The 25,715-nt window shown below is 49.9% G+C and overlaps 1 protein-coding gene across 6 annotated transcripts in view; it reads left to right on the plus strand.

The window, feature by feature from the left end:
- DLG3 (discs large MAGUK scaffold protein 3) overlaps window positions 1–25,715 on the plus strand; it is a 167,499-nt gene that overhangs the window by 25,787 nt on the left and 115,997 nt on the right. For 4 of the 6 annotated variants that reach the window (XM_005286019.4, XM_005286018.4, XM_005286017.4 and 1 more), the window contains exon 4: window positions 2,231–2,389. The exons of 1 other annotated variant lie outside the window; for it this stretch is intronic. In XM_005286019.4, the coding sequence (XP_005286076.2) occupies window positions 2,231–2,389 (159 nt within the window). Of the gene's footprint in view, window positions 1–2,230; window positions 2,390–25,715 lie in introns of those variants that run through there. One more of the 6 variants, XM_005286022.5, reaches the window with a different exon arrangement.

The following is a 25,715-nucleotide window of genomic DNA, read 5'->3' on the forward strand; positions in this document are numbered from 1 at the left end:
ATCTTAACTGGCAGTGAGTGCTTGCTCAAGTGATAAGACCACAAGACCTGTTACACCCCTGGGCCCCACTGAGTTGGCCTTCCTCAGATAAGCAGGATTTTAAACATTCTCGGTGGAGTGTTCAAAGGGAAGGGACAGCTGCATGTACTTTCTTTAATTAGTTGTTGTACGAGTAGCAGAGTAGCAGGGCTGGGGAACGGGATAGCAGAGCTCTCCGGGCCTCCCCAGCCCTGACTTCTCTCCCATCCTGCTCTGCTTCCCATTTTCCAAAAGCTTAAAATCTCTCCTGCAATTCATGCTTTGTGTCCTCAAACATATGTTTGCTTTACGTTCAGGGCCAGCTCCAGGCACCAGCGCAGCATGCTGGTGCTTGGGGCCGCCCTTGTTTACATTTGAAGTATTCCTAGTATTAAAGAGGTAAGTGCTGGCAAACAGACCCAAACCATGACTCCTGCCCAGCCTAGCAGAGAGTAGGGGGATTTCCTGTAGCCCCGCCCTCTTCCCCCTGAGGAGCACCCCCTTTTCATGGAGCCTGTGACCACTGTTCTGCACTGAAGACTCTGGTAGAGAGTAAAGAGTTAATCCTTGCTACGGTCTGAATCTCACCAGGGTGGATTATGACCTCCCAAGGGACCTTCCCGCCCTGCATTTCCGAGTCTATAAATGCACGAGATCGTTCATCTGTCCTTGAGGAGAGTTAATTTTTAACCTGTTCAAAACATGGCCACCAGGGGGCAGAAAAGGCGCCTTCCTCTTCAGCAGAGCTTGGAGGCCAGACCGTGTGTTTTCCGGGGAGCGAGATGCTGTGGTGCCAGCAGGCTGTGCGAGGCTGGTCAGCCTGCCCTGTTATATGGCCCCGAGCTGGAACAACGTGTCGGAAGCCAGTTCCCCGTGTCATTCTCTTTGGGAAGGAGGAAGGCTGGGCTTTCGGCTACATTACTGTGTATGCGTACAGCACCTGTCACAGAGGGGCCGTAGAATCCAAGTCACAGAGAGCAGTGATCCCTCCCCGAAGAGCTGTGCTCTGCTGTGCCAGTCAGGAGCCCCAGGTGTCCCCCCAGGCTGGCTAGGTTTGTTTGTGGGAGGGTGGCGCAGCCAGTCAGAGCTGTTTTTCCTCACTTGATAGTAGGCACATTCGCTTCGCTCCTGCCTGCAGGCTCCTGCGTCACTCGTTCCTCCACCCAGGGAGCATGGGTCTCTCATGCTGGTGGAGACAGGCTGAGTCTCCAGTCATCCTTTTCCCAAGTGCAACAGCCTGTACTCGTGTGAGCTGTGCTTCCTGGCCCCCCTCCATGCCTTCCTGTTCCCCATCTCTCTGGCTTGCAGAGGCAGCTATGCTGAGCACATGACCTGCACAGCAAACACAGGAGTGGCCGTAGCCACCTGAGCTTATCAAGGGAGTCCTGGGGTTTTGGCTCAGTGGTGAGGTGTGTGGAAGAGATACTGAGCGAGTCCTTAGCGATCTGAGTGTGTCACTGAACTCAGTGGAGAATAGTCCAGGTTTCAGGGGCCTATGGCACAATCTCTGGCACTTGCTTGGATGGGCAATTTCTCCCTTTCCGTGCCGATGAGACTCTGCCTAACGCCAGTTCCCTAAGTTCAGGATAGCAGTAACCTGGGTATTTGTGTATTGGCAGCGGGCAGAACCCCAGGGATCCCTGTGCAGCCTCTCTCACTGAGAACTCTTAGTCCCGGGCTGCTGGCACTGGCCTGTCAGCGTCGGGGGGACGGGTCTTTAGCAATGCAGTGGCATCAGAAGGAAGTGTCTGAAACTGAACAGTGCCAAAGCCACAGGCTTCTACTCTGGTGAGCGGCATAGAATTGCATTCTGTCAGCCAGAGGGGTACACTGGTTTGTGGTGCACTACTCAACCATCCAGCAGGGGGCAATAGTGCACAGACATGATCCAGCCAGCCCTGGCTCTGGGAACAGAAGGGAGCCTAGGCAGGATTCTCTTACATGCCTGCACGGGACCGTGATATTCTCACCAGCAGCATGGGCACAACCACGGGTGGGGGGGCGTGTCCCCGTCTAGGAACCTCACCCTCAGCGTGGCTGTGGGATCAATGCACCCCACCCTGGTTCCTCTCTATCGGCTCACTTCCATCGGCAGGGCTCCCTCAGCCGAGAGAGATGCGTTTTATCCCTCCCGGCTTGTCTGATGTCCCTCTCCTGTGTTTTCCTTCACTTCCATTGGCTCTGTCCCACCCCCCTCGGTGTTCAATTGCAGGACACTCCTCTGGATACCGAGCAGAGACCGGCTCAAGGGGCCCAGGGACGCAGCGTGCTGGGGCAGCAGCCACAGCTGGTGAGAGTGACTGTGAGCAGCCTGGAGTCGCCAGCCAGTGTTTGCAGCCCGGTGGTTTGTGCCCACAGCACCCTACCCAAGGTGAGTCTCCAGGCTGGATCTGGCCTTTGATGCTCAGGGCTTCACAGGGACTTTTCATTGGTGTAACTGGGTGTGGGCGCGAGGCCTTTAACCAGGTGGAGTTAAAGCAGCAAAACAAAAAGTGTAGACACGCTCTAAGAAAAGGGGGAGCCTGGACTGCAGCGTAAAGCCCCTTTCAGCTGGGTTAGGACTGCACCAGACACAGCAGAGCCACAATGCAGGAGTGTGTAGAAATCCTGTTCCAATTCTCTGCTTCCCAGGGCTGCAGCCAGATCCCATTCCAAACAGACATAAACACCCAGTTCTGGTTCTTCTCTTCCTGGTCTCCGGTGCTGCTTCCCTTCCCCTCCTGGCTGCGATGCTTGTCGCTGGATCAGCACATCTGGTTCTCGTATGCAGTCTTGTGGGCACAAGGGGTAGAATGACATAATGGCGAAGGGCATGAGAGGGTGCTGGCTCCCCACGTCTTCTTTTCCTGTTGAATTGATGATTACAGACTCTCACCACGAAACGATGCTGACTCCAGAATTTTACTGGGAAAACTAAGACTGCTGTTTCACTCGTGCGATTCAGCCGAGCCTGAGTCCATCCCAGGGTCCCTACGGACTCCAGCTCTCGAAGGCAACTTCCTGGGAGTCTGCCCAAGAGCTGGGAGTGTGAGTTCAGTGCTGCTTTAGTGTCTCCATAGCAAATTGTGTGTAAGGGCTGGGAAGGCACTTCCATTCTTGATCTCTTTTCAAACGAATTACCCTCTGGGCTGAGAGCGATTCTTTGGCAAAGTTCGGTACATTTCCATATGGGTGTTTTGGAGGCATCTGGGAATGGGGAGGAGCAGGTATAAGAAATGTAGCAGATGCTTTTCTTGTGCCTGGGTAACACCAAAAACCAGGTTGTTTTAAAAACTCCAGCCTTATCGTGGTGTCAGTCCTCTGGGACATAGAGAAATATGAAGTAGAAATAAAGAAGCTGAAAATCCTTCCCCACACATACGCGGTATTCCCGTTTTCCACTGAACTTTAAAAACAGTGAAGTCTAGAGTTTGGGTCACCAGGTGTTTGACTCTTGCATCTTTCATAGCTGTGCACGCTCCTAGGTTTCACATTGCACACTGAGTAAATGGTTTGGTTTGGTTTCCTCAGTCGCTACTCTAATAGAACATGATGGCTGAGAATGTAACCTAGTTTTAGGCATTACTAAGAGAAAACATGTGATGCCTTTTTCCCTGGGTTAGAGTGAGTGAGGTGAGTAGAGCCGGTCCAAAACATGGAGAAACAAAACGCAGCCTAGCAACCCAAGCAGCCAGTCTGCACATGTGCATTGGCTGTTGGTTGCTGTTTCACCTCATGTTGCACTGCTGTAACTGTACTGGTTTCAAACCAGTGTTATAGTTAAACCTGTGTGTAGACAAGTCTCTAGATTCATGTATCTGTCTTCACAAGTTTATTGTAGTATTGTAGTCATGTTGGTCGCAGGACATTAGAGAGACAAGGTGGATGAGGATGATGGATCTTTTACTGGACCAACTTCTGTTGGTGAGTGAGGCACATTTTTGAGATCTGAAGAAGAACTCTATGGAAGCTCAAAAGCTTGTCTCTTTCACAAAAACAAGTTGGTCCAATGAAAGATATTACCTCACTCACCTTGTCTTTCTTCAAAAGTTCATAGCCGGTAAACTGAGGCTGTGTCTTTCCAAGTCCATTTCTGCAGGCAGCTTGTTACCTCATAATCTACAGTGTGATCTCCTGGCATCTGGTTACCTCCTGAGTGGTTGCTTTATAAACATCTAGGCATGTAGGTAGGTCACAGAAGACTGAGAGAGTCAATATGTAGATCCGAGGAAGGAACAGAGGGTAATGAGTCCATTACAAATGGGAACAGAAATCCAGTTCAGGTTCTGCTCCTTCCAGAGATTTTACTCTCAGTTCACTCTATGTGGACACAGAATCTGCATCAGTTTTCTCTTCTTGTAGTCTTCACTATAGGCAGATCCAATCAAAGCAAAGGAAAACATGCAGTCGTCATCCACTGAACCATGAATCTCCTGGTCTCTGTAATTTAGGTTAGTCAAGTCCAAAGAGGATGGTAGAGATCTTCAGAGGGACCCATCCAAGCTAGGTGAATGGGTAACCCTATGGCAGATGGAGTTCGTTGTCGATAAATACAAAGTAATGCACATTGGAGGGAAATTTTAAAACTATTCTTACACCTTACAGGCAGCTAAGTTAACTGTATCCACTAAGGAAAGGGACCTCGGCATCACTGTAGACAGCTCAGTGAAGATCTCTGCTCAGTGTGGAGCGGTGGTCAAAGAAAGCAAACAAGACGTCAAGATGCCTAGGGAATAATATGGAAAATATTATAATGCCTTTATATCCATCAATAGTACGGCCTCACCTAGAACACAGTGGGCAGTACTGGTCACCCCCTCTCAAAAGGATTTTGCCAAATTAGAGGAGAATTCAGAGCAGGAAGACAAGAATGACGAGGAGCCTAGAAAAGCTCTTGTGTGAGGAGAGATTGAAAAGGCTGGGATTGTTTATTTAGAAGGGAGACAGATAAGAGGGGACATGATAAAAGTATCTGAAATGACTGGTCCGGAGAGGATAGACTGGGCGCTTCTGATCTCCCTGTCTCATAAGAAAAGAACAAGGGAACATTCAGTGAAATTTAAGGTGGCAAATTCAAAACAAATCAAAGGGAATACTTTTTCACACAACATGTAATTAAACTGTGGAACTCATTGTCACAGGATGTCATTGAGGCCAAGAATTTAACAAGATTCAGAAGGGATTGGACATTTATATGGATCTCCAGAATAGCCAGAATTGTTGTTGTTAATACTAACACATTTTGGAAGAGCTGTTAAACCTCATGGTTCCAGTATAAACCAGTCTCTAATTGTAAGGGATTAGGAGATGTAATGTGGGAGTCAGATCATCTTATATCTGTTATTGTGGGTTTCTTGCATCTGTGTCTGAAGCATCTGGTGCTGGTCACTGTCAGACAAGATACGGGACTAGATGGATCCTGGGTGAGACCCAAAATGGCTATTATTATGTTCTCTCCACTGGGGTTGAAAATTGTTTGGGTGCCAGCATAGGCAGCACCAAACTGTCTCCAATATCTATTACAAAACAGTAGCTAGACCCCTGGGGAGTGAGAGGGAATAAGGGGAACTATATCTGTCATTTCTTGTCAACAGCTGGTGTGTCCTAGGAGTCTTCTGTGTATGACTAGTGTACAATCTGTCAGCAAACCATGCTGTCTGGGATTCTCACATGGACTGTGCTTGCAAGTGTCAGTCTGGTTTATACTTTATTGTGGGGGAGCCCAAACCAGGCCTTTCATGGGTACTTCAGCGGGAGAGGTAATGCCCATGCCCTTGGGCGGTGGAGGCATGGGGTTAGCCCTGGAGCAGAATGCTGGCCGGGGGCACCGGGATGGGAGGAGGAGGAAGGGAACTGGTGCTAGGCTGGAAGTCCAGCACAGGAATATGGCCTTTCTATTTGTAAAGTACCACAAGTCCCTGTGGAGCCTGAGCAATAACAGGATTTCTCCTGCTGGAAACGTCGGAGAGTCTCCGTTCTGGCTCAGTCAGTGTTTGTGGCTGAAGTTGCAGCGGGAGGAGCGGAGGAGGTCCTGGCAGTGCTGTAGAGTTGTTTTCCACTCCCCATGCGGCCTGGATTTTCTGATCCCCTCTTTTTGAATCCCCCATTTTACATCCTGTCAGCCACTGTTCTATTCTGGTTCCTCTGGTCCCTTCCCAACAGTTCTGTGTCACTTCCCCTTCCGAGCCTGTCTGCTATGAATGATCCAGTGTAATCCCTGCAGATGGCTCTTTAATAGCACACCTCAGGCAGCGGATGAGGAGGCTGGCGAAGGAGCCCGCACAGAGGAGAGCAGTAGCTCTCCCTGGATCTTCTCCTGGCAATTGACTGATTCACGCTCGTTTTCCATCAGTTTAAACTATCAGACAAAGAAATCTTTGGGGGGCAAAGTCCTGCCAGCCTGCTGACTGACGAGGAATCCGTTAGCGAGTCAGGAGGGACCAGGAGTCTGATCTCCTGCATTGCACAAGCTGGAGAATTTCACCAAGTGATTCCTGCATCACGCTCATAACTGCTGGCTGAGCTAGAGCAGATCTTTCAAACGAGGCAGTGATCCTCATTTCAATACTTCAATCCACCCCTCCCTCGGGAAGTTGGTCCAATGGTTAATTACCTCACTGTTAAAAACGTGCTCCAGCCATTGGATCTTGTTCCGCCTTTGCTAGTGCGATTAAAGAGCCCTCCGAGATCTTCTCCCCAGGTCGATATTTATAGACTGACCAAGCCCTTTCTTAGCTCTTTCTCTGTTAAACGAAATGGACTGCGCTTCTTTAGACTCTCACTCCAAGGCAGGTTTTCCAGCCCTGAATCCTTTCTTGTCGTTTTTTTCAGACCTTGCCAGTTTTTCAACATCATTTTGACGTGTAGACACCAGAGCTAGGCACAGTATGCACTAATGGCCTCCCTAATGCCATCTGCAGTGGTAATACCACCTCCCCGCTGGTACGCAGTATTTCCTTCTTATACATCCGAGGCTCACAGTAGCTCTCATTGCAATGGGGGTTCATGTTCCGTTCATTACCCACTATGCCCCAAGCCCTTATCAGAGTCACTGCTTTCCAGGCTAACCGGCGGTCCCTTCTCAGTAGAAAAGAACCATGTGATGGACCAGGGCGTTGGATTGGGACTGGTGTGTAATATAGGAATCTGCTTTTGATTGCCAGTCCTGGAGTCTGAAGCCCTGAATTTATTCCCCCAGGACATTTGCCACAGGCAGTACAGGCTTTCCACGTGCCCAGCCCCTCACCAGTATTCCTCACTCCTACTCCAGGGAGATGGAATTCAGTCTGCCTGGGGCTCTGCTGAGGCTACCGGTACAGGGGCAAGCTCTGATGTGGAACATCTTGTTCCACCTGGAAGAAGAGATCTACCAGCTCACTGCATGCAGGAGCCCCTTGCTGGATAGTAAAAAACAAACCAACCCTTTGGTGGCTGCAGACTGTAGCTGAATGTGAAGCAGGGACCTAGAGGTGAAAATCTCCATCTGCTTTGGGCTCGTTCTGGATGATTCTTGCATTCCCAGTGCCTGAGCCACACGGCTGCCTCCTCTACTGCAGAGGTGGAAGGGACAGGGAGCAAGGGAAACTGCTCCTGTTAGTAAGAGTGAAGAGGAGTGATGACTCACTCCAGCTGGATCTCAGTCTGTGGAGGGACTGGGCAGCAGGAGGACGAGGGAGTGAAATTCACCCTGGGGGAGAGAGCTGGTTGTGAGACTTGCTGGAGCTGGAGATGCTGAGAGCTGCCTCATCAGCAACTGGGGACCCTGCTGGGATCCCAGACCTCAGGATCTCCTGCTGCCTGTCACTGAGAGTGGGGAGGAGGAAGTCAGAGCTAGATGGTTGGTTCGCTCTGTCCTAAAATGAGGGGGCCACTGAAAGAGCCGCTGTGGCTTCTGAAGGGGGGAGTTGCTGGGGACTAGCAGGGTTTATATCTGCATCCACCTGAGGGAGCAGCATGCCCCACGAGAGCAGAGGGCAGTGTCCTGAAGAGGATGCCGCAGTCCTGGGAGTGACCTGGGTCCCGGAGCAGAGGTGACGGCGGGCGAGACACCACCAGAAGAGGGCGCAGAGCTAATTCCCAAGATAGCCAGTAGGAGGCGCCGCAGTGGTGAGTCTCCTCGGTTTACAGGAATAAGGGATGGTGGGATAAACATTTGTATCCTGGTGTAAGCACATGCACACGGGGGGCTCACTGCTGTAAGCATATTGGCTCCCCAGGCTCCATTCCTACTCATGACCATTTTTGCTCTGATTTGGGCCTGCACTGATGTTTCATCCCTTCCTAAAAGCTGCTCTTTCCCCCCCCTCCCGTCCAGGGAGCAGAGTGCAGGCAGCTGTGGAGATAAAATTAAACAGGAACAATAACGCTGATGAGCAGACGCGCAGCACCACCAGGCAAACGGTGCTCTCCCCCCGCCATACATCTGTTTCCCACGTGACTCTGAACCGACTCAGACCTCATCTCTGTGGGCCTGCCACTGTTGTCCATCCCCTCCCACAGTCCTCTGCTCTGAGCACACGGTCAGTGAGGTGTTGGCTCCAGCCCTTCCAGCCAGTTTGATGTCCTAGATCTGTGCTGCTACCACTCTAGGACTGTCCTTAGTGAGCAACGGCCCGTCTTAACAAGAGGGGCACAGAGACTATTTCAGAGAGCACATTTCCTGAGTGCTCTGAAATTGTCAGCCTGCCCAGTTTGGGTTGGGCAGCTGTAACATCTGCTGATTCTATATGCATCCTATAAATAGGAAACCTCCGAGTGTGGAGATCCTGCCTTATTGACAGTATGTGGGCGAGCAAGGGCATTGCTGAATGCAAAGCACAGACCTGGGAGTTACGCAGTAGCTTGCTCTGGGCCCAGCAGGGGTAATGGCAGGAGCAGTTTTCCCTGTGTCAGCAGAGCTGAGGGCAAACCGTCCCCCTTTCAGAACGGGCCAGTATTTTATCAGGTGCAAAACCGTGGGGAAATTGCTGTAAAAGCAAACGTGTACTAAGAAATGAGCACGGCGTTTGTAACTGCATATCCCCTCGGCCCCCTGGGAGCAGGCGCTGGCTATGGTGTATTGCGGCGTTCAGCCCAGTGCACATGGCTGTGTGAGAGGGAGGCCTGATGGCCTCATAAATCAGGGAAAACCCCTTCTCCTAATCGGGGACCTGCCTCCACGTGTCTCTTCCCCTCCCTTGCACTTAGGTACTGACTGGCACTAGGGACAGATACACTAACGCTCCTCCTGAGGTGTCTTTAAATAGAAAACAGCCGCAAGTAAAGCAAAGCAAGGGGTGCAGCTCCGCTGGTTGTGAGAGAGGCCGTGGGGACTAGCAGCACGTGTAACCTCTTGGCTTTAGTTCATTGGTCCAGTGTCCCGCGTCCACCCTCAGGCCGCCTAGTCCAGGTGTGCTGCCGGGGCAGTGCACTCAACCCCTAGGGGCCTGGAGCTTCTCACTGTGCAGCCAGCCTCTCTCATCCCCCCCTGCTCAGAGCCACGGGGCTCGGTCCCAGAGCTGAAAATAGGAACCTGCAGGGCATTGAAAGGGGATTTAAAGCAAGAAGCTGAGTTGTGTGGCAGTGCTGGTGACTCCTTGTCTTTATTGCCTCTTGTATTTGAGCATATGCCCCATGCTCTGATTTCTCTGCACTCAAACAGGTAGCGGTCCCACCCGAAGCTTGCTCCTGGGCAGGAGTGGGTGCAAGCTACGTGGCTGTAGGCTCTTGTTGCCACATACTCCCACGATCAAACAACTGGGTGTGTTTGGGGAGCTCCGGTCTGGCCTGCAAACAGTGAGGTGTTCTGACCTGTCGTGCTCTACAGAAAGGGCTGTTGTATAACCAACATCCATCATGCCGCTCTGAATACGTAACTCATGCGAGGTGATGGGAGGGAGGGAATAGAAATCCCCATTTTTCTGGCCCTCCAGAATAAAACGGAGAAGGAATTAGCAGGTGAACATGAAGCAGCTGCTTGCTAACCAAACAAGGGCCCAGGGTCCCTGCTTCTGAGATTTTAATACCTATCAATAAAGTCATTTGCTACAGAAATGGCCTGATACACGGGAAAGTCCAGTCAGGCTGCTGGCAAAGGATACAAACCCCACAATGCATCACCGCATGGCTGTGTTGCATGTGCTCTGCTGTTCCTGCATTTCCCCGCTGAGTGAGATGCGTAGCCTTGTCAAAGGATGGCTCCTGCCGTTGGCCAGGCTGAAGCTGTCATGACAGAATGAACTTCCTGCTGCCTTATTTGGAGGCTGTCAGCTGATCAGTGCCAGCACCAGCCTTGTGACATCAAAGAACCTAGGAATTGCTAATAATAAAGAGGTGAGCAGAGAGGCACCCGGAGCACCAGAGGGAGAGTAAGTCCTCCCTGTTCCCCCGTGTTTATTTTTAGAAATGCCGAGCAGCTATTGCCCATGGCTGAGTAGGAAGAGAAGGAAAGCAGTGACCCACTGCCCAGGGGCCGGGATAGCAGCTCTTGCTGGGGTCCATCAGTTCCAGCCGCTGGAATTTAGAAGCTCATCAGCAGTTTGTGTTTTTCAGTAGCGAGCACAAGCTCAGAAGCCAGAACCATTGGGGTTCCAGTAAATATTGTGTCTTTGCTGCAAGCCTGGATTATTCAATCGGCTTCATATCACAATTGCAACAGGCTTGGTGTCTAATCTGCCTGTGTCCAGAGGCTGCTGCTGTTCGAGAGGATTTCAGCACTGAATGTGTCCGTGGGAACTCTCACTTCCCTGGACATTTGGGGGTTGACGGGCTCCAGTTTTACTAGAGACTCACTAATCCTACCCCAGGGATGAACAAGAAGGCAAGGGAGATGTGTAAACGGCTTCAATAGAGAGTAGAAAAAGTCAGTAGATTAATCTAATCTAATCACCTACTGCTGCCCATCACCACAGTATCTGAGCACCGTCCATGTAAAATCAGTAGCAATAGTGAAGTCCCTAGTGGACTTCTTGGATTCTCTGGCACTTCTCCATTTCCAAGTATAAAAACTCTGCCTGAGGAAGGGTTATTTATTGGTTGCTTGGTTGGTTCATTTGATTGTTAGTTTCAGATCTAATTTTGTTGTTTTGCGGGTTTATTTTATTTTGTCGTGGGGAAGACAGGTAGAAAAGGTGTGTCAGGGTTAGGAGCAGGAGGGGATGTGAGGGGCAAGAGGGGGGGTGTCAGTGTTAAGGGCAGGAGAGGGTGTCAGGGTGAGAGTCGGGGGGGTATCGGGGAGGGGACAGGAGGGGGTGTCAGTGTTAAGGGCAGAGAGGGTGTCAGGGTGAGCGTCAGGGGGTATCGGGGAGGGGGCAGGAGGGGGTCAGTGTTAGGGGAAGAGGGGTATCAGGGAGAGGGGCAGGAGGGGGTGTCAGTGTTAAGGGCCAGGGGGAGGGGGGGAGGACGTGCCAGTGGTGTGCATGTGACTCCTGTGGTGGCGGAAAGGCCTGTTCGAAGTTGTAGGTTTCTCAGTGGTCCCTGGGGCCATCCAGACTCTGGATTCATCCCATCTCCTCTGCAGGATCTCTCCAAAGCCACATCCCCGGGGCCCGGAACGCTGCGTCCAGCCCCCCGGTGCTCCGTGCTGGGGTGTGCGCTCTCCCGGAGCAGCTCAGCTGTCAGGTGGCTCAGCTGTCCACATTCGCTCCTTAATGCAGCTGGGAATTAATCCAGTTCTGCTCTGAAGACGAGGACCAAGGCCTTGAACTGGCGTCACTGGTGGACTCGGGGCCAGGACGGGGACCGGCTGACCGACTGGCTGTTTTCACAGTGGCCTGAGCTGTGGAGGAGGCAGGCAGCCCCATTTGGGACCAGCTGCACCTGTGCATTGTTTGCACATTCAGCTACAGCAGCGCATCCTGCACCGCTGTGCCCCTCCCCCGGTGTTTCTCACGCCGCGTCATGGCGTGGTCCTGTGCCGCCTTTGCCTGGTGCAGCTGGGCAGGAAACCAGGGGTTGTTCGGGAGCTCGTGGAGATTCTGTACGTTTTAGTTTGTGTTAAAATTAAGGGCTTGGGACTGACGAGACAGCTGCTGCTGCTTCCCCCTGCCCAGACTCTCTGCCTTTCGCTGTCCTCCACCTGGGCTCCCCCTCACAGCTCTGAGATCTTACCCCCCAACCCTTTGCTATTCCAGCCCTGGTCTCTCTCCAAACCCCTCAGTCCGGAGCTCCCCATGCAGGCCAGGCCTGGTCTGGTGTGCAAAGTGGGCCATTACTTTTTGTTATGTGGTAGTTCTTTCTATTGTGGAACAAAATTCCTTTACCAGAGTGTCCAAGCAGAAACCTGGCTGCCTGCAGCTGCACCCTCTCCCCTACCCAAATGGAAGGGCGGGCCCATGCTTCTGTCTGCAACCTCGCTAAGATCTCGGGCATGGAAGGACAAATCTCCGGGTGTATTACTGCAAAACAAACTCCATTTGTAAAAGAACAACCCACACTTGAATGCAGAGTCTGGCAGCCCAGTGGCTTTCGGTCTGGAATGGTGGAGCAGGGGGAACATCCCTGCATTTTAATGGAGCTGGGCTGTGTGGAAATCAGGATGCTAGTTGCAGAGGCAATCCCAGTGCTATTCTAAACAGAGCAGCTAGAATAACTGCTCACGAAGGTGTTCAGTCTTTAGGATTTGGAGGATCAGTATTGAGTTGTGCTGAGAGATCCTTATCCCCGGCCTTTGCAGACGTGTCTTAGAGGAACCTGCTTGAAGGGGATTGAGAGTGACGGATGAGTGCAGGGTTGGAAATGGCCTTGACTCGCTCATAAATTCAAACGACTCTTTGATCCTTCTTTCGAAGACTATTTTTCTTTCCTAAAACTTTTTCCTTAAGTCATGTCTTCACTGGGGTTGTTAGCAATAATGTCGCTGCACTGATGCAGACTTTCAGTGCAAATGCGCTGCAATGAAAAAACGTGACCTCTACGGGGTGGGTTTCGACCGGTGTTTGTACCCAAACAGCTACATCAGTGCACTGCACTGGTGCAAAAATCCCAGTGTAGATAAACTCCTCAGTTTTCATCTGTGCTCTGCTTTGGGCAGGGAAGGGCATGGACAGCCACCTCTGAGGCAGTGCCCAATTCTACTTGATGGATTGGATGGCAGGAGGCATTTGTGTAGTAGTTACCACAGGAGGGGCTGTGTCTACATCCTTTAAATATATGCAGAATGTTACCACGTTCCCCACCTCTGCAGTCGTTTCATAGCCAAGACAGACAGATTTCGCTCTTTTAATCCTCTCCGTAAAACAAGTCCCTCCAGCTTCCTGATTATTCTTGTGGATTGTCTTTGAACTCCCTGCAATTTGTTAATATCTTTTCAGTTTTCAGGTGCCCAGAATTGCACTAAGTGACTTAGGAGCACAGTCTCATTAAGGACAATTGCCCCTAAATCACTTGGGCATTTTTGAAAATCCCACCTACAGTTATTAATTACACAGAACCGTAGATGTGAATAGCACTTTGTAAAGCAACAAAAAAGGAGCCAATAGGGTTATCAGAGGCAGTGTGGTCCAGTCAAGAGGGCAGAGGACTAGAATGAGGGACACTTGGTTGTAATCCCAGCTTTGTCACTGACTTGCTGTGTAAACTTGGGCAAGTCACTTTGCTGCTCTGTGCCTCAGTTTCCCCTCTGACTCTTTGTCTATCTGGTTTATTTAGTCTCTAAGCTCTCTGGGGCTCTTATTGTTTGTACAGTGCTGAGCACAGTGACACAGCCACAGTCTTGGCTGAAACTTCTTAATACAAATCACTAGTCAAATGGATTGTGGATTCCCCATCCCAAACCGTTCACCGCCTACATGAAGAAAAGATCAACAGGAGATGATGACATGGGAGGGGGTGTGGGAGAGGATGACGGCCAAGGTCACTTGGGAGAGAATTGAGGGGTTATGTAGGTTGAGATTGTTTTTAATTGAAATATAGAGAAGACTATAAGCTTCCTTGTGTGAGTGAGTTTGGAAAGGACTTAGAGGAGGGGAATGAGGAATGGCAGATGGTCAGGGAGGGGGTTCTAGGTGCAGGGTACTTCATAAAGGAAGGGGTGGGGATAAAGCACATAGTCAGACAGAGACGTTAGCTGAGCAAAGAGGGAATGAGCAGGATGAAAGAACTGAGGAGAGGGCTAAATAGTGGAAGGCTTTGAGGGCTTGCATTTGGTTTGGGAGCCAGTGGAGAGATTTGAGTTGGGGTTGAGCACAGCTGTGAGATTGAGGTCAAACTGGTATTTTCATAGTTGAATGCTGAAGTCAGACCAGAGCTACCTAGAAGGGGACTGTTGCTTTCCTGGCCATGTATTTGCATATAATAACACAGTGTCAAATTACCTTGCAAATGTAGGTCTTTTGTGCTGTCCCCAACTGCCACCCAGTCACTGTCATGCTTTTGCCACCATGTAATGTTCTGGTTTTGCTGGTGTGGGTACGGTATGTAGGCAAGAGCACTGCACCTAAAAAAAAAAAATATTCCAGCGATTGAAAGTCTGGCAAAAAGAACTGGATTCCTGGCATGCAGCTTCTTGGAATAAATGATCTTTTTAGGTTTAACTTCCCCGACATTTAGTTACCCGGACGACTTGTCACAGCGCTACGTGGTGCTTCCCAGAAGCAGTGCAGGCTCTTCCCTGCACCCCTCCTTTCTCCCTCAGGTGGTATGTTTGCTTCTTATTCATTCTCCACACGTCAGGTGAATTTTCCCAAGTTGGATCTCATTTTATTTTCGGCAATGAGAATTTGTGCAGCTGTCTCTTGTGCTTCTGTAACGTGTAAGAGATGTATTGTGTTCCCTTCTGGTAGCCGTTCCACACAGAGGATAACAGCCTGCTATTGTTACCAGCTAATTCGGTTATTCTTCAGGTAGGAGAAGCCTGTGAGTTTTGGTGCTCAAGGTCCTGTTTTTAAGCCTTGCTGATAATTTATGGGGAGGGAGGTTACACTTGCGAAGGTTTAAAGGTTTGCTGTTGCTGGGAATTGGAACCCTCTGCTTCTTCCCGGGGAATGGACGATGCCCGAAGAATAAGAACATGTGATTTACACTGTAAACGTTCTCTCTCTTTTCCAGAGACCTTTGGTTACTGAAGCAATCCATAGTTTAGCGTCGGTTAGACTGCCTGGGGACCCTTAAACTTATTTCAGTGATGGCCACATGTTTGAATCTCATCAGAACTCTAGTGTAATAGAAAAACAGAGAATTTATGTCCAAACAACCCATCTGTCCTTGTCTTTGAGGACAGAGGAACTGAAATGGTTGATAAGCACAGTGTACCTTTAAGAGAGACAAATGAACTGGCTGCTGCAGCTTCAGCATGCCACCTGATTGGCTGAGCAACTAGCAGGCAGGCTGAAGGAGGGGGCAGCCATTCAGAAATTTCCTGCATTACTGTCTTGTTTAAAGGGGACAGAAAAGGGGAGGGTGGCTGAAGGAACATCCTAACTTTCCACCCCAGTCTGTGAAACATGAGACTCCTGCCCCTCCCTTCCTGCTGGGTCCCCAAGGCTCCCAGTGACAGCACTTTTATGTAGTTCCAATCCAGTAAGGAGGCCTGAGTCCATTCAACAGAATCGTTTGGAAGATTCTTAATCAATGAACTCCAGATAGTTTATTAGCTGCTGCAGGGACAAACAGTATCAGAATTTCACGAGGCTGAGAGGCCAGGAAAAGTGGCAGTAAACAAATAATGAGCAATGTATTTCAATCAGTCCAGCAGCACCCAGGGTTTCTGGTTATCCAGTCACCTTTCCAGTCTGGCCTGTTCAGCGGTATTGTTCCCTGTCTCAGCAGGGATATTTTCCAGGCTGGGATGTGGTGACACAGCCCCTGCCCAGTGATCGTTAAGGCTCAGCTGATGTTTTGGTTTTAAACCCAGATTCTCTCCAGTTTTTTGTGTCGTGGCCATTTCAAATTGCCTTGGGTGGGAGGTGGGGCCTGCTTCTGTGGTGTGCTGAGTGGGAGGTGAAGGCGCTCTGCACCTCACAGGATGGTCCGTTGGTGTGCAGCTTGGCAGCCTCCATATCCTGTTCTCCTTTTGTGCCCTACAGGGAGCTTTTACCTGTTTTCTCTTATCTGCAGACAGCTCCCCTCCTCCCTCAGGGCCCTACAAGCTGCAACCTCCCTTCTGTGGAGGAGGGTCAGAGGGGATTCCTTTGTCATCCAGGCTTCTAGAGCAGCTGGCAGAAGTTGCCCCCTCCTCAGAGGCTGGGTATGCGCTGCACCTGCCTGCTTCCAAGCCCTGTCAGTCCAGGTCTCTGGCTTGGTCGTGCTGCGCACACACCGCAGGCCCAGGCCCAGGAACCTGCCAGTGGGAATTAGAGCAGCAATAGTTAAACCCCATGAAACCAGTTGTGGATTGCAGCTCCATACAGATCCTAACTGGCAGCTGCTCTCAGACCTGCCTTTGGGAGCGCTTGCTTGGAAATGGCCGACTTTGCTGCAGGCAGGAAGACCTGAAAGGGGACTCTGCCCGTTTGGTATTTTTTCCCCTTTTTTAGGGTGTTTTTGCCACAGAGCTCAGTTCCTGTGAGCCCAGGAACTGATTGGTCTGACTGGGGACTGCTTCAGAGGCAGCGTAACTCAGGCACTGGGACCAGGGGGCAAATCCCACTGAGATCAGTGTGAATCTTTCTCTTGATTTCAGTGGGTTTTTTGGGCTCAGGCCTCTGGCTCTTAGGTGAGCTTGCTGAGTCAGGCTTAGCGCTGGCGTGTCCCAGAGGGAGCTGCTTGCTTTGGCTGAAAGAACTGACTGGTCAGGTAGGAGGAGATACAATAAGGGACCTTAGAGACCATCTCCCAAGTTCCCCTCCCAAACTGGGAATGATTAAGTTACTGAAGTCTGAAAATTAGCAGCTCTGTTTGTCACAATATTTTCTATGTATTCAAAGCCCCCTTGTTACTTCTGTTGTCAATTCCTGCTAAGGCTGAATGTGTGAACGTGTCTGATACCTGCATGGGACTGGTGAGGATTGGGCGAAAGGAAATGGAGCACTGAATGCAGCATCACCAATTCAAAAATCAACAGTCAGGACCAAAAATTATGAGATTTGCTTCAAAATCACGAGATCTTAAAAAATAGATCTTTTTCTTTGTTTTCTGGCTTTTGAGCCTTGAGGCTGCGCTTGGGTCATGTTTTCAAGCTTTTCTCTGCAGTGGGGGCTGGAAACTTCCCCTTTTTTGTAATGAAATTGAGATTCTCATGTAATTATGACCCCAGGCACTGGGCCTTTAAGAAAAACACCAAATATCATGAGAAAAAATCACGAGTGTTGACAACACTGTAATGCAATGATCCAATCGTGTTAACGTCACCCTTTTGGAGTAAGGGCTTGTGTTATCCGAGTGTCTTGTATGACACTGACAATGTCATTGGTGCTTAAAGTGCAGGTCTGTTCTGAAATGTGACTATGCAAAAATGGGCTCCTGTGTTAACAAAGCTGCTCCCATGACACATACAACCATAGCGATGTCGGGCTGGAAGGGACCCCGAGACTAAACTTGCCCAGTTTTTATAAATAAAATAATGGAGATATCCTATCTCCTAGAACTGGAAGGGACCTTGAAAGGTCATCGAGTCCAGCCCCCTGCCTTCACTAGCAGGACCAAGTACTGATTTTGCCCCAGATCCCTAAGTGACCCCCTCAAGGATTGAACTCACAACCCTGGGTTTAGCAGGCCAATGCTCAAACCACTGAGCGATCCCTCCCCCAACCTTTCTTTTAAACCTTTCCTCAGGTTTTCTTTAACCTTTTATCATTTTTGTACCTCTTCTCTGGACTCTCTTCAGTTTGTCCACATCTTTCCTAAACTGCGCTGCCCAGAGTTGGACACACAACTCCAGCTGAGTCCAGTGCCGAGCAGAGCAGGACAGCTGCCTCCTGCGTCTTGCAAACAACACTCCTGTTAATACACACAGGATGATATTCGCTTTTTTCGCAGCTGCATCACATTGTTGACTCATTCAATTTGTGATCCACTGTCACCCGCTGACCCTTTTCAGCAGTATTGCCACTTAGCCAATTATTCCCCGTTGTGTAGTTGTGCATTTGATTTGTCAAGTGAAGTATTTTACATGTGTTTACTGAATTTTATCTTGCTGAATTCAGACCATTTCTCCAAATTGTCCAGGTGGTTTTGAATTCCAATCCTGTCCTCCAAAGTGCCTGCAACTCCTCCCAGCAAGGTGTCATCTGCAGGTTGCATAAGCATACTCTCCACTCCATTATCGAAGTCATTAATGAAGATACTGACTAGCACCAGATTGATGCAGAGCTGTTTTCTCATGCCCACATATGTTGGTAGCAGAGATGCTGCTGGCTTTAGTGAGAAAAATTAGTATTCCCTTCTTTTTCTTTCTGTTGGCACAACAGAACCAGTGCAGGTACAGAGAGGGGGCCAAGTTCTGTTCCTGCTTGTGTGTCATCAACCGAATTGCTTCCCAAGATCTGAGAGACAAGGTGGGTGAGGTAACATCTTCCATTGGACCAAATGCTGTTGGCGAAAGAGAGAAGCTTTTGAAGTAACACAGAGTTCTTCTTCTTACTAAGTTCTCATCAGCTACACTTGTGCAACGTCACTGGAAGCCAATAGGTTTGCACAAGTGTCATTGAAGGGAACATTTGTCCTGCAGAACCTTTATTACGGAGGAGGGAAAAATCCAGCCTGATTCTGAGAGCTCTGGGAGTGCCTGTGGCGCTGGTAGTCAGAAATAAACGTCATTTGACTTGTAAATTGAGCATATTTGATTGGATGTCAAGGGGAGATGCTAAATGATTTCATTGGCAGTCCTTGTTCAGGGTAGAAAGATACTTTAGCTACTAATAACCATGCAAGCCCATGGAAATTCTGAGGAACGGTCCAGGCCACGTCTTTCTCTCCCCACATTCCAGTTAGGTATTGCCGTGACACACTCCCTGAGGAAGGGGGTCTCAGAATAGGCAGCAATCTCACAGTGCTGCGAGCTCACTCCAGACCTGTGGCAGAGCCTGCTCTCATGGCAAACTGTACCAAGCCATGAGGGGTTTTTTATGACTTCTGTGCAATGCGACAGGGTTTAGTGGCCATGTGGGATGAGAGATCCCTTCTCTGTTGGTAGCACCCTGCCCCCAACAGGTCTCTGGAGAGAAAAGGTATTACCCCTATGTCCCTTGCAGTGAGGTATGCAGCATCCACAGGGGTTAAACAATTGGATTGACTTGGCGGGGGTCTCTAGTTACTCTGCCAATGAACCCCTCAGGGAGCATATAGCTTGCTGACCTGCTGTGGAAAAGAGCCTAGGCAAGTCACAGAGACTGGCTCCAGGGAAGGACTCTGGTCCAGATAGCTGGAAGAGGGAATTTCTCTGCAGGGTAGTTGCTATGGTTTCCTTTCTTGTTGTTTGTTTATCTAAATTGCTTTTTTTTCAAGGATTGTAGCAGGAGCCCCTGTCCTGGGACCCTAGGGAATGGGGCCCTGGGGCGGGTCTCATGATATTGTAGCAAAAAATAGAGCCCCTAGCATGTGACTATTACGTGGGTCTGAGGTCTCCTTTACAGGACTCTGTTGTGGAGTCTGCAGCTGGGCCCCCCGGCAAAGAGGATAATGCATCAATCCCCCTCCCCCTGTGGTCACAACTGCAGCGTATATTTGGTTTGCCTTGTTTTTGTCGCACAAATGAACTGTGGGTGCTTAGTGCGGAGCATCACCCGTTGACTCTGGGAGTAAAGGCTGTAGGAACTGGCCCAATGGCTGTGGGTAACACGTCAGGAATCGTCCCATAAAATGAAGGTGGTTTTGGCTTGGGGAGGAGTAATCTGTTTGGCAGTAGCACCTTGGGGTGCTGTGTGCAACCAGTTCCCGGGGTGTCCAGTTCTTATTATGCCCCCTTGTACTTAGCCCCGCATGAATTACTCCGTGGTTGCTGTGGGGAAACCCAAACTCGGCATTTAACATTTATTGTTCTTGCCTCTTCCGACTTTGTCATGTGCACCCCTCACCCATGTCACGCTAGCCTTGATCCCGTTTGTCTGCTCCCCCCACAATCTGGGCTCTTTAACGTCCCTGCAGAGCAGACAGCATCTTGGTAGGGAAGGTCTCAGCTGAACAACCCACACCCAGTAAATTGTGAATCAACCTTGCTGAGTTGGGAGACTGTCGTTCTAGGGAGTCGGCACAAGGAGCCCAGCATTCAGACCATTGCATTACCTCCTCTCCCACTCCCTCACTTTCCACCTAGTCTCACTAGAAACTTTATCTCCTTGTGCCCCCCTCTGTTGAGCTAATGGCTGCAGACTCCGCTGTCTCGGATTCCTCCCTTCTCTGTGGCTGGAGAGTATGTGGGAGATATCAGAGTGTCTAGCCCTCGGATGCTGGGCTTTCGCACCTGCTCTAGGTTGCAAGTATCGGGGGAGCTGTGTCAGTCTGTAGCCACAAAAACAACGAGGAGTCCAGTGGCACCTTAAAGACTAACCGATTTATTTATCAATCAAATAAATCGGTTAGTCTTTAAGGTGCCACTGGACTCCTCGTTGTTTTTGTGCTCTAGGATGTTGCAGCTAACAGAGATACACCCAGGGTAAAACTGTCCAAAGGTTTATCCCAGAAGAGTAAACCCAGATTGTCCCCACTCAGTTTAGAACACAGTACTTCCCGCTGCACGCAATTGTCATCTTCTTTCACAGAGATCGCCCATTTCCAGGAGGGCCTTGTAGGCTCCAAATATCACAAGAGCCCATAGCAGGACCAAAGAACACAAGACTCTTGTTCAAAGAACTCAGCCCATTCCCACAGAAGCACTGACAGCCATCAGGCCACCTCATCCGACTCTGATCCCTGTCTTTCCTGGGTGGCAAAGGAGCACAGAAGCCCTGGGGGCCCAACTACCAACGACTGTCAGCATCTGCGACAAGGGGAATCTGCTGCACACTGTAAAACAAGCCAAAGTCCAACCAATCCTAGAGAAACCGTCGCTACATTCGACAGACATTGCGGCCTGCAGCCCAGTGTTGCCTCCGTTTCCTGGAGCAGCTAATCAAGGAGCTTGCAAAAGCCAGTCTCTCCAGTGGCACGTGTTAGCTGTCAATGTTCTGGATCCCTCTCAGTCAGGCATCAGGCCTGGGCACAGTACAGAAAGAAGCAGCATGCGTTGCTCTGGGGGTGACTTCCTCCTGCCCAGAGACAAAGGGAAGCCGTCCGCATTTCCCTTGCTTAGTCTTTCTGCAGTGTTTGATGCTGTTCCCCACACACTCCTGTCCCACCGCTGAGGGTACGTCTACACAGCAGCTGGGAGCGAGCTTCCCAACCCAGGGAGACAGACTCATGCTAGCAGAGCTGGAGCTAGTGCAATAAAAAGAGCAGTGTGGACATTGCAGCTTGGACTGTCGGGCCTACAGCCAGCTGCAGTGTAGACACACCCTGAGGGGCTGCAGCGTTGTTATTATGGGCAAGTATTGTACCTCCAAGTCCTCTCTTCAGGAGTCCCACCCGCCCAGCCAGGCAATTCTGACCTCCGAGAACACATTGTCCCTGTGCTGCTCTCACCAGCGGCTCCCTGTTGAAGAATCCAGTCACCTTTTTATTAGGATTATTCTGCTTTTTAAACAAGTTTTATTTTTCATGGTGTGAGTGAATGAGACAAGATTGTTGCCACCAGCCTTTGATGGAGCACGGGGATATGGCTGGGTCGAAGAGCTGTGGGGATCAGGACTCCAACGTTATAGTCCTTGCCCTGCCATCAGATTGCTGTACAACCTTGGCTAAGTCACCTCGCTTCTCTGCTGAAGTTTCTTTGGGTGAAAACCAGGATCACTTTGCTGAAGGTGTTGTGAAGATTGATTGATGTTTGCAAAGTGCTTTGAGATCCGTGTGTGCAAAGAGCTATTATTATGTGATCTGTTTTCTATAAGAGTTGGGGAGTATTTTCTACTCTGTGCAAAGTGTTGCTGAGACAGATGTTTGCAGCCCTTTTATTGTGCATAGCTTACCTGTGTGGATGAGACTGGCTGCCATGAAAAAATGAGGGCAACTGGTAAAGAGCAGTGCAAGTCCTTTGCAGTGGATATGAATCTTTGGAGCAATGAGACCAGCAGGAGACAAATGCAGCTAACTATAGAAAAGCAGGAAATAAGCAACAAATTGTGCAGAGATTACGGTGCAGGGGTGTTAGAGCAGATGTGCGGGAATTTGGAGATTACAAGACATGAGACAGGGAGTGAGTGACAAAAGCACCAGTAAGAGTTTCGGAAGAGGAGGATGCAAGGTTAGGATGTATTCTGGCCATTCAGTAATGGTGATAAGTAGCTTACAGATAAGGGAGGTGTGGGAGGAAAACGGAGGTTTGGGTCATGGATGCCTCCAAGTTTTCTAGCCTTTGAGGGAAGGAAAGTTGAGTTAAGGGGAGTGGTATCCGCACTGGAGACCTGGCATGGAGAGGATTCTACCTGAGGATGCCACATGGCTATCATGTCTGAGGAGTTCCATGGAGATGGAGCGGGCAGTGTGGAAGCCTGGATGCTAGTGAAGAGAAACACCTTTTCTAGGAGGCCATGTTCAAATCTGCTGATGGAAAACAGAGATCCTAATGCTTCTCTTGATTATTCCTAACACACTCGCTTGTTACCAAAGTTCCTCTGTTATAATCCTCCGCCTTGGCTATTGCCCCTCCCCCCCCAGTCCTTTCTAGTTAGACTGTCATGTCACATATGCATGTCTGACTTCAGTGCAGGGCTGAGGAGCAGGAAAGAGGAAACCATTACCAGAATACAAGTAACGCTAGCAGGAGAAGGTGCCTGGGACAGCCCCAGCCAACGAGAGGAGGCAGCTCTTTGTATAAAGCAGTGGATTTCCCCCAAGTGTGATTTCAATGTTCCTTCCTTTAAGATCAGTCCAGTCCCTCCATGAGGTGGACCCTCAGGTCCGATGTCACCCCACCCCCTAGAAAGAACTCTCTAATATACACAGACTAGTAAATGAAATGGGCCTCCTCATTGCCCTGCTAGCATCAAGTCAGCCTCGTTCATCTCCCGCCCCAGCATTATCACCCTGCTGCTTGGGGGGGACTTTAGCTTCTGACCTTTGGTTTTGGAGCAACAATTCATTGTCCGTATTTTACAGTATCCATGAAGAATCTCCTGGTGATGTGTGAGTGAGGTATATCTGAGGAAAGTTTACCCAGTCCAATTGGTGGTGTAACTAGCTGGATGAGACAGGACTTCTGCTTCGTTCTGGAGTTGCTACTGGCTGTCCCTCCAGCTCACAACTTGCTGCTGTGCTTGGCGCTGTAAGCGTGAGAATCCTCTCAAGCAGAAGGGAGAGCAACAGTTTCTTTAATGCCCCTGCCAGCCTCCGCACAAGGCTCCTGCCCCTTCCATCTCGTTTTACTCTGCTACTCCTGGCCCTGGCACGTCGGCTGCTAAAGAGGTGCAGCGTCGCATAGCGATTGCCAGACAGGATCAGAGCTGGGGTCCATCTACTTCAGTATCCGGTGTCCTACTGTGGTCAGCACCAGATGCCTCAGAAAACAATGCAAGAAAATCTGCAACTGGCAGATGGGGGATAATCCGCCCCCCAGGAAGGTTGCATCCTAATCCGTAAAAATTAGGGATTGGTTTAAACCCTGAAGCTTGAAGTTTTATATCCATCCCAAACCTTAGCCCCCATCTTTCTTCACTAGTTATAATTCTGGATATTCTTATTATCCATATCCATGTCCAATCCCTCTTTGATTTACTAGATTCTTGGCCTCAACAACATCCTGTGGCAGTGTGTTCCACAATCTAATCATGTGTTGCCTGTAAAAGGATTTCCTTTCACTCAGCGCACAATTAGCCTAACCACTTAGACTGGCTCTTTCCGTGAATCCTGGTATGGAATGAAGAACCCCACTCCAGGGTTAAGGGTATGTCTGTGACATCCCCTTGCAGGGCTGGCAGACACAACAGCCATTATTAAACCAGAAGAGCTGAGTTATGTGCTGGTTTCCAGAGAACTTTGGGCTTTCCTAGGCTTGGAATTGTATTTGGCTTCTGTTTGTGCTGACTTGGGTGGGGCTGGGCTCTCTCGAAAAGCCTGTGGGGCAGAGGTGGCATTACGAATGTTCATAACTTGGTAGTGTGTGTCATTTTAACCTGAACACACACGAGCCCCCTAGGAACCTGTGCCATGGCCCCTTGGGGCTAAACAAGTGAGGGGCTCTGCAGATGACTGGAAACTTCATTCTACTGCTCAGCCCCACGTCAGCGACATACAGTGGGGGCCTCACACCTCTCAGCTGGGGCCTGGGGTTGGTCCTTGGGGTCCCTGTGTGCACCACATCTTAATCAAGAGCGCATTGGTGTCCATCTCCCCTCCTGCTGCGATCGCATAACATCCTTGTAGCGTCTCCAGCAATTGCTCACGGGGGAAATGACATTAGGAAAATATTTCTGTATTTTTAGCTCTTTGTTGCAGTTTAACAGCTGGAAACCAGGCAGAGCAGCCAGTGCCGTCCGTATTATTCATTTATGTTGCACGGCCAGCCAGAAACCCCAGTCAGTATCAGGACCCCTGGTACTAGTTGATGTACAAACACCTAGCAAGAGACAGTCCCTGCCTCGGAATGCCTGCAGCCGGAGTCAAGAGAAGACACAACGTGAGCAGCAGCAGGACTGTGGATGCTCCAAGGACCAGCACTATCTGCAATCAAGGAGCAGCAGTGATGTGTCCCACAGGAGCGTGGGAGGTGGGGATTAAAGTGGGTACAAATTGAGCCATTTGGATTTCTCAGCATCTCTTAACACCCAATGGCAGTGGTGCCGAGCTTTGTCTGCTGGGTGGGCGCAGCTCCCTGCCAGGGAAGAAAGGTGTATTCGTTATTCACCCTTCTCTCACACTGAGCATCCCGAGGGAAGCTGCGTACTAAGTGGGAATTTCTCGTGCTCTTAGTATCTCCATCTCCGCTTGGGTTTGGTACCTGGAGGTACACTGAGCTAGTCCCAGCGGCTCTTTCATTGTACAGAATCCTAGCACAGAAATTATCACACCTAGGCTCTGTCTAGTCCAGGCCCAGGGAGCTGGGGCAGGACTGTTCTCCTCAGCAGTCTTCAGGGCCTTAGCCAGTCTAGTTTTAAATATCCCGAGTGGTGGTTCCTCCCTTCTTCCAGCAGGAGACAGTCCCACAGGCTTCAGTGTCAGGGCATTTGTCTTGGTCTTTCATGTTTTCACTGTTCGTTGGCGTCTGATCTGGTTATCTAGGTTCTAGACTCTGTTTTCATCCCATTGCTCCTAGCTGCATATGCCTGTTCTAAACAATTCCTCTCCCACCGGGGTGTGGATTACGCCCTTCAGATACTTACAGGCTGTTTTCAGTTTCCCCCTTAGCAGGAGCGTGACCTAACTAAACAGATTCCTGTGACTGTCCCTCGCAGCACAGCCCCCAATCATTTTAGTGGCTCTTCTCTGAACTCCTTCCAATTTTTCACTTTCTTCCTAGTACAGAGGTGACCTGTATTCCAGGGGTCATCTGTAAGTACCTGCGTGGGGAACAAATACTGAATACTAGGCTCCTCAGCGTAGCAGAGAAAGGTTTAACATGATCCCTGGCTGAAGGTGAAGCTGGACAATTTCACACTAGAAATAAGGTGTCCATTTTTAATAGTCAGGGTAATTAACCATTAGAACAGTCTCCATCACGGACAATGTTTAAATCAAGATGGGAGGTTTTTCTAACAGCTCTGCTCTCGGAATTACCCTGGGGCAGTTCTACGGCCTGTGTTTCGCAGGAGCTCAGAAGGGTGATCCCGGTGATCCCT

The sequence above is a fragment of the Chrysemys picta genome, chromosome 9, assembly GCF_011386835.1.
Source record: "Chrysemys picta bellii isolate R12L10 chromosome 9, ASM1138683v2, whole genome shotgun sequence".
Classification (NCBI taxonomy): Eukaryota; Metazoa; Chordata; order Testudines; family Emydidae; genus Chrysemys; species Chrysemys picta.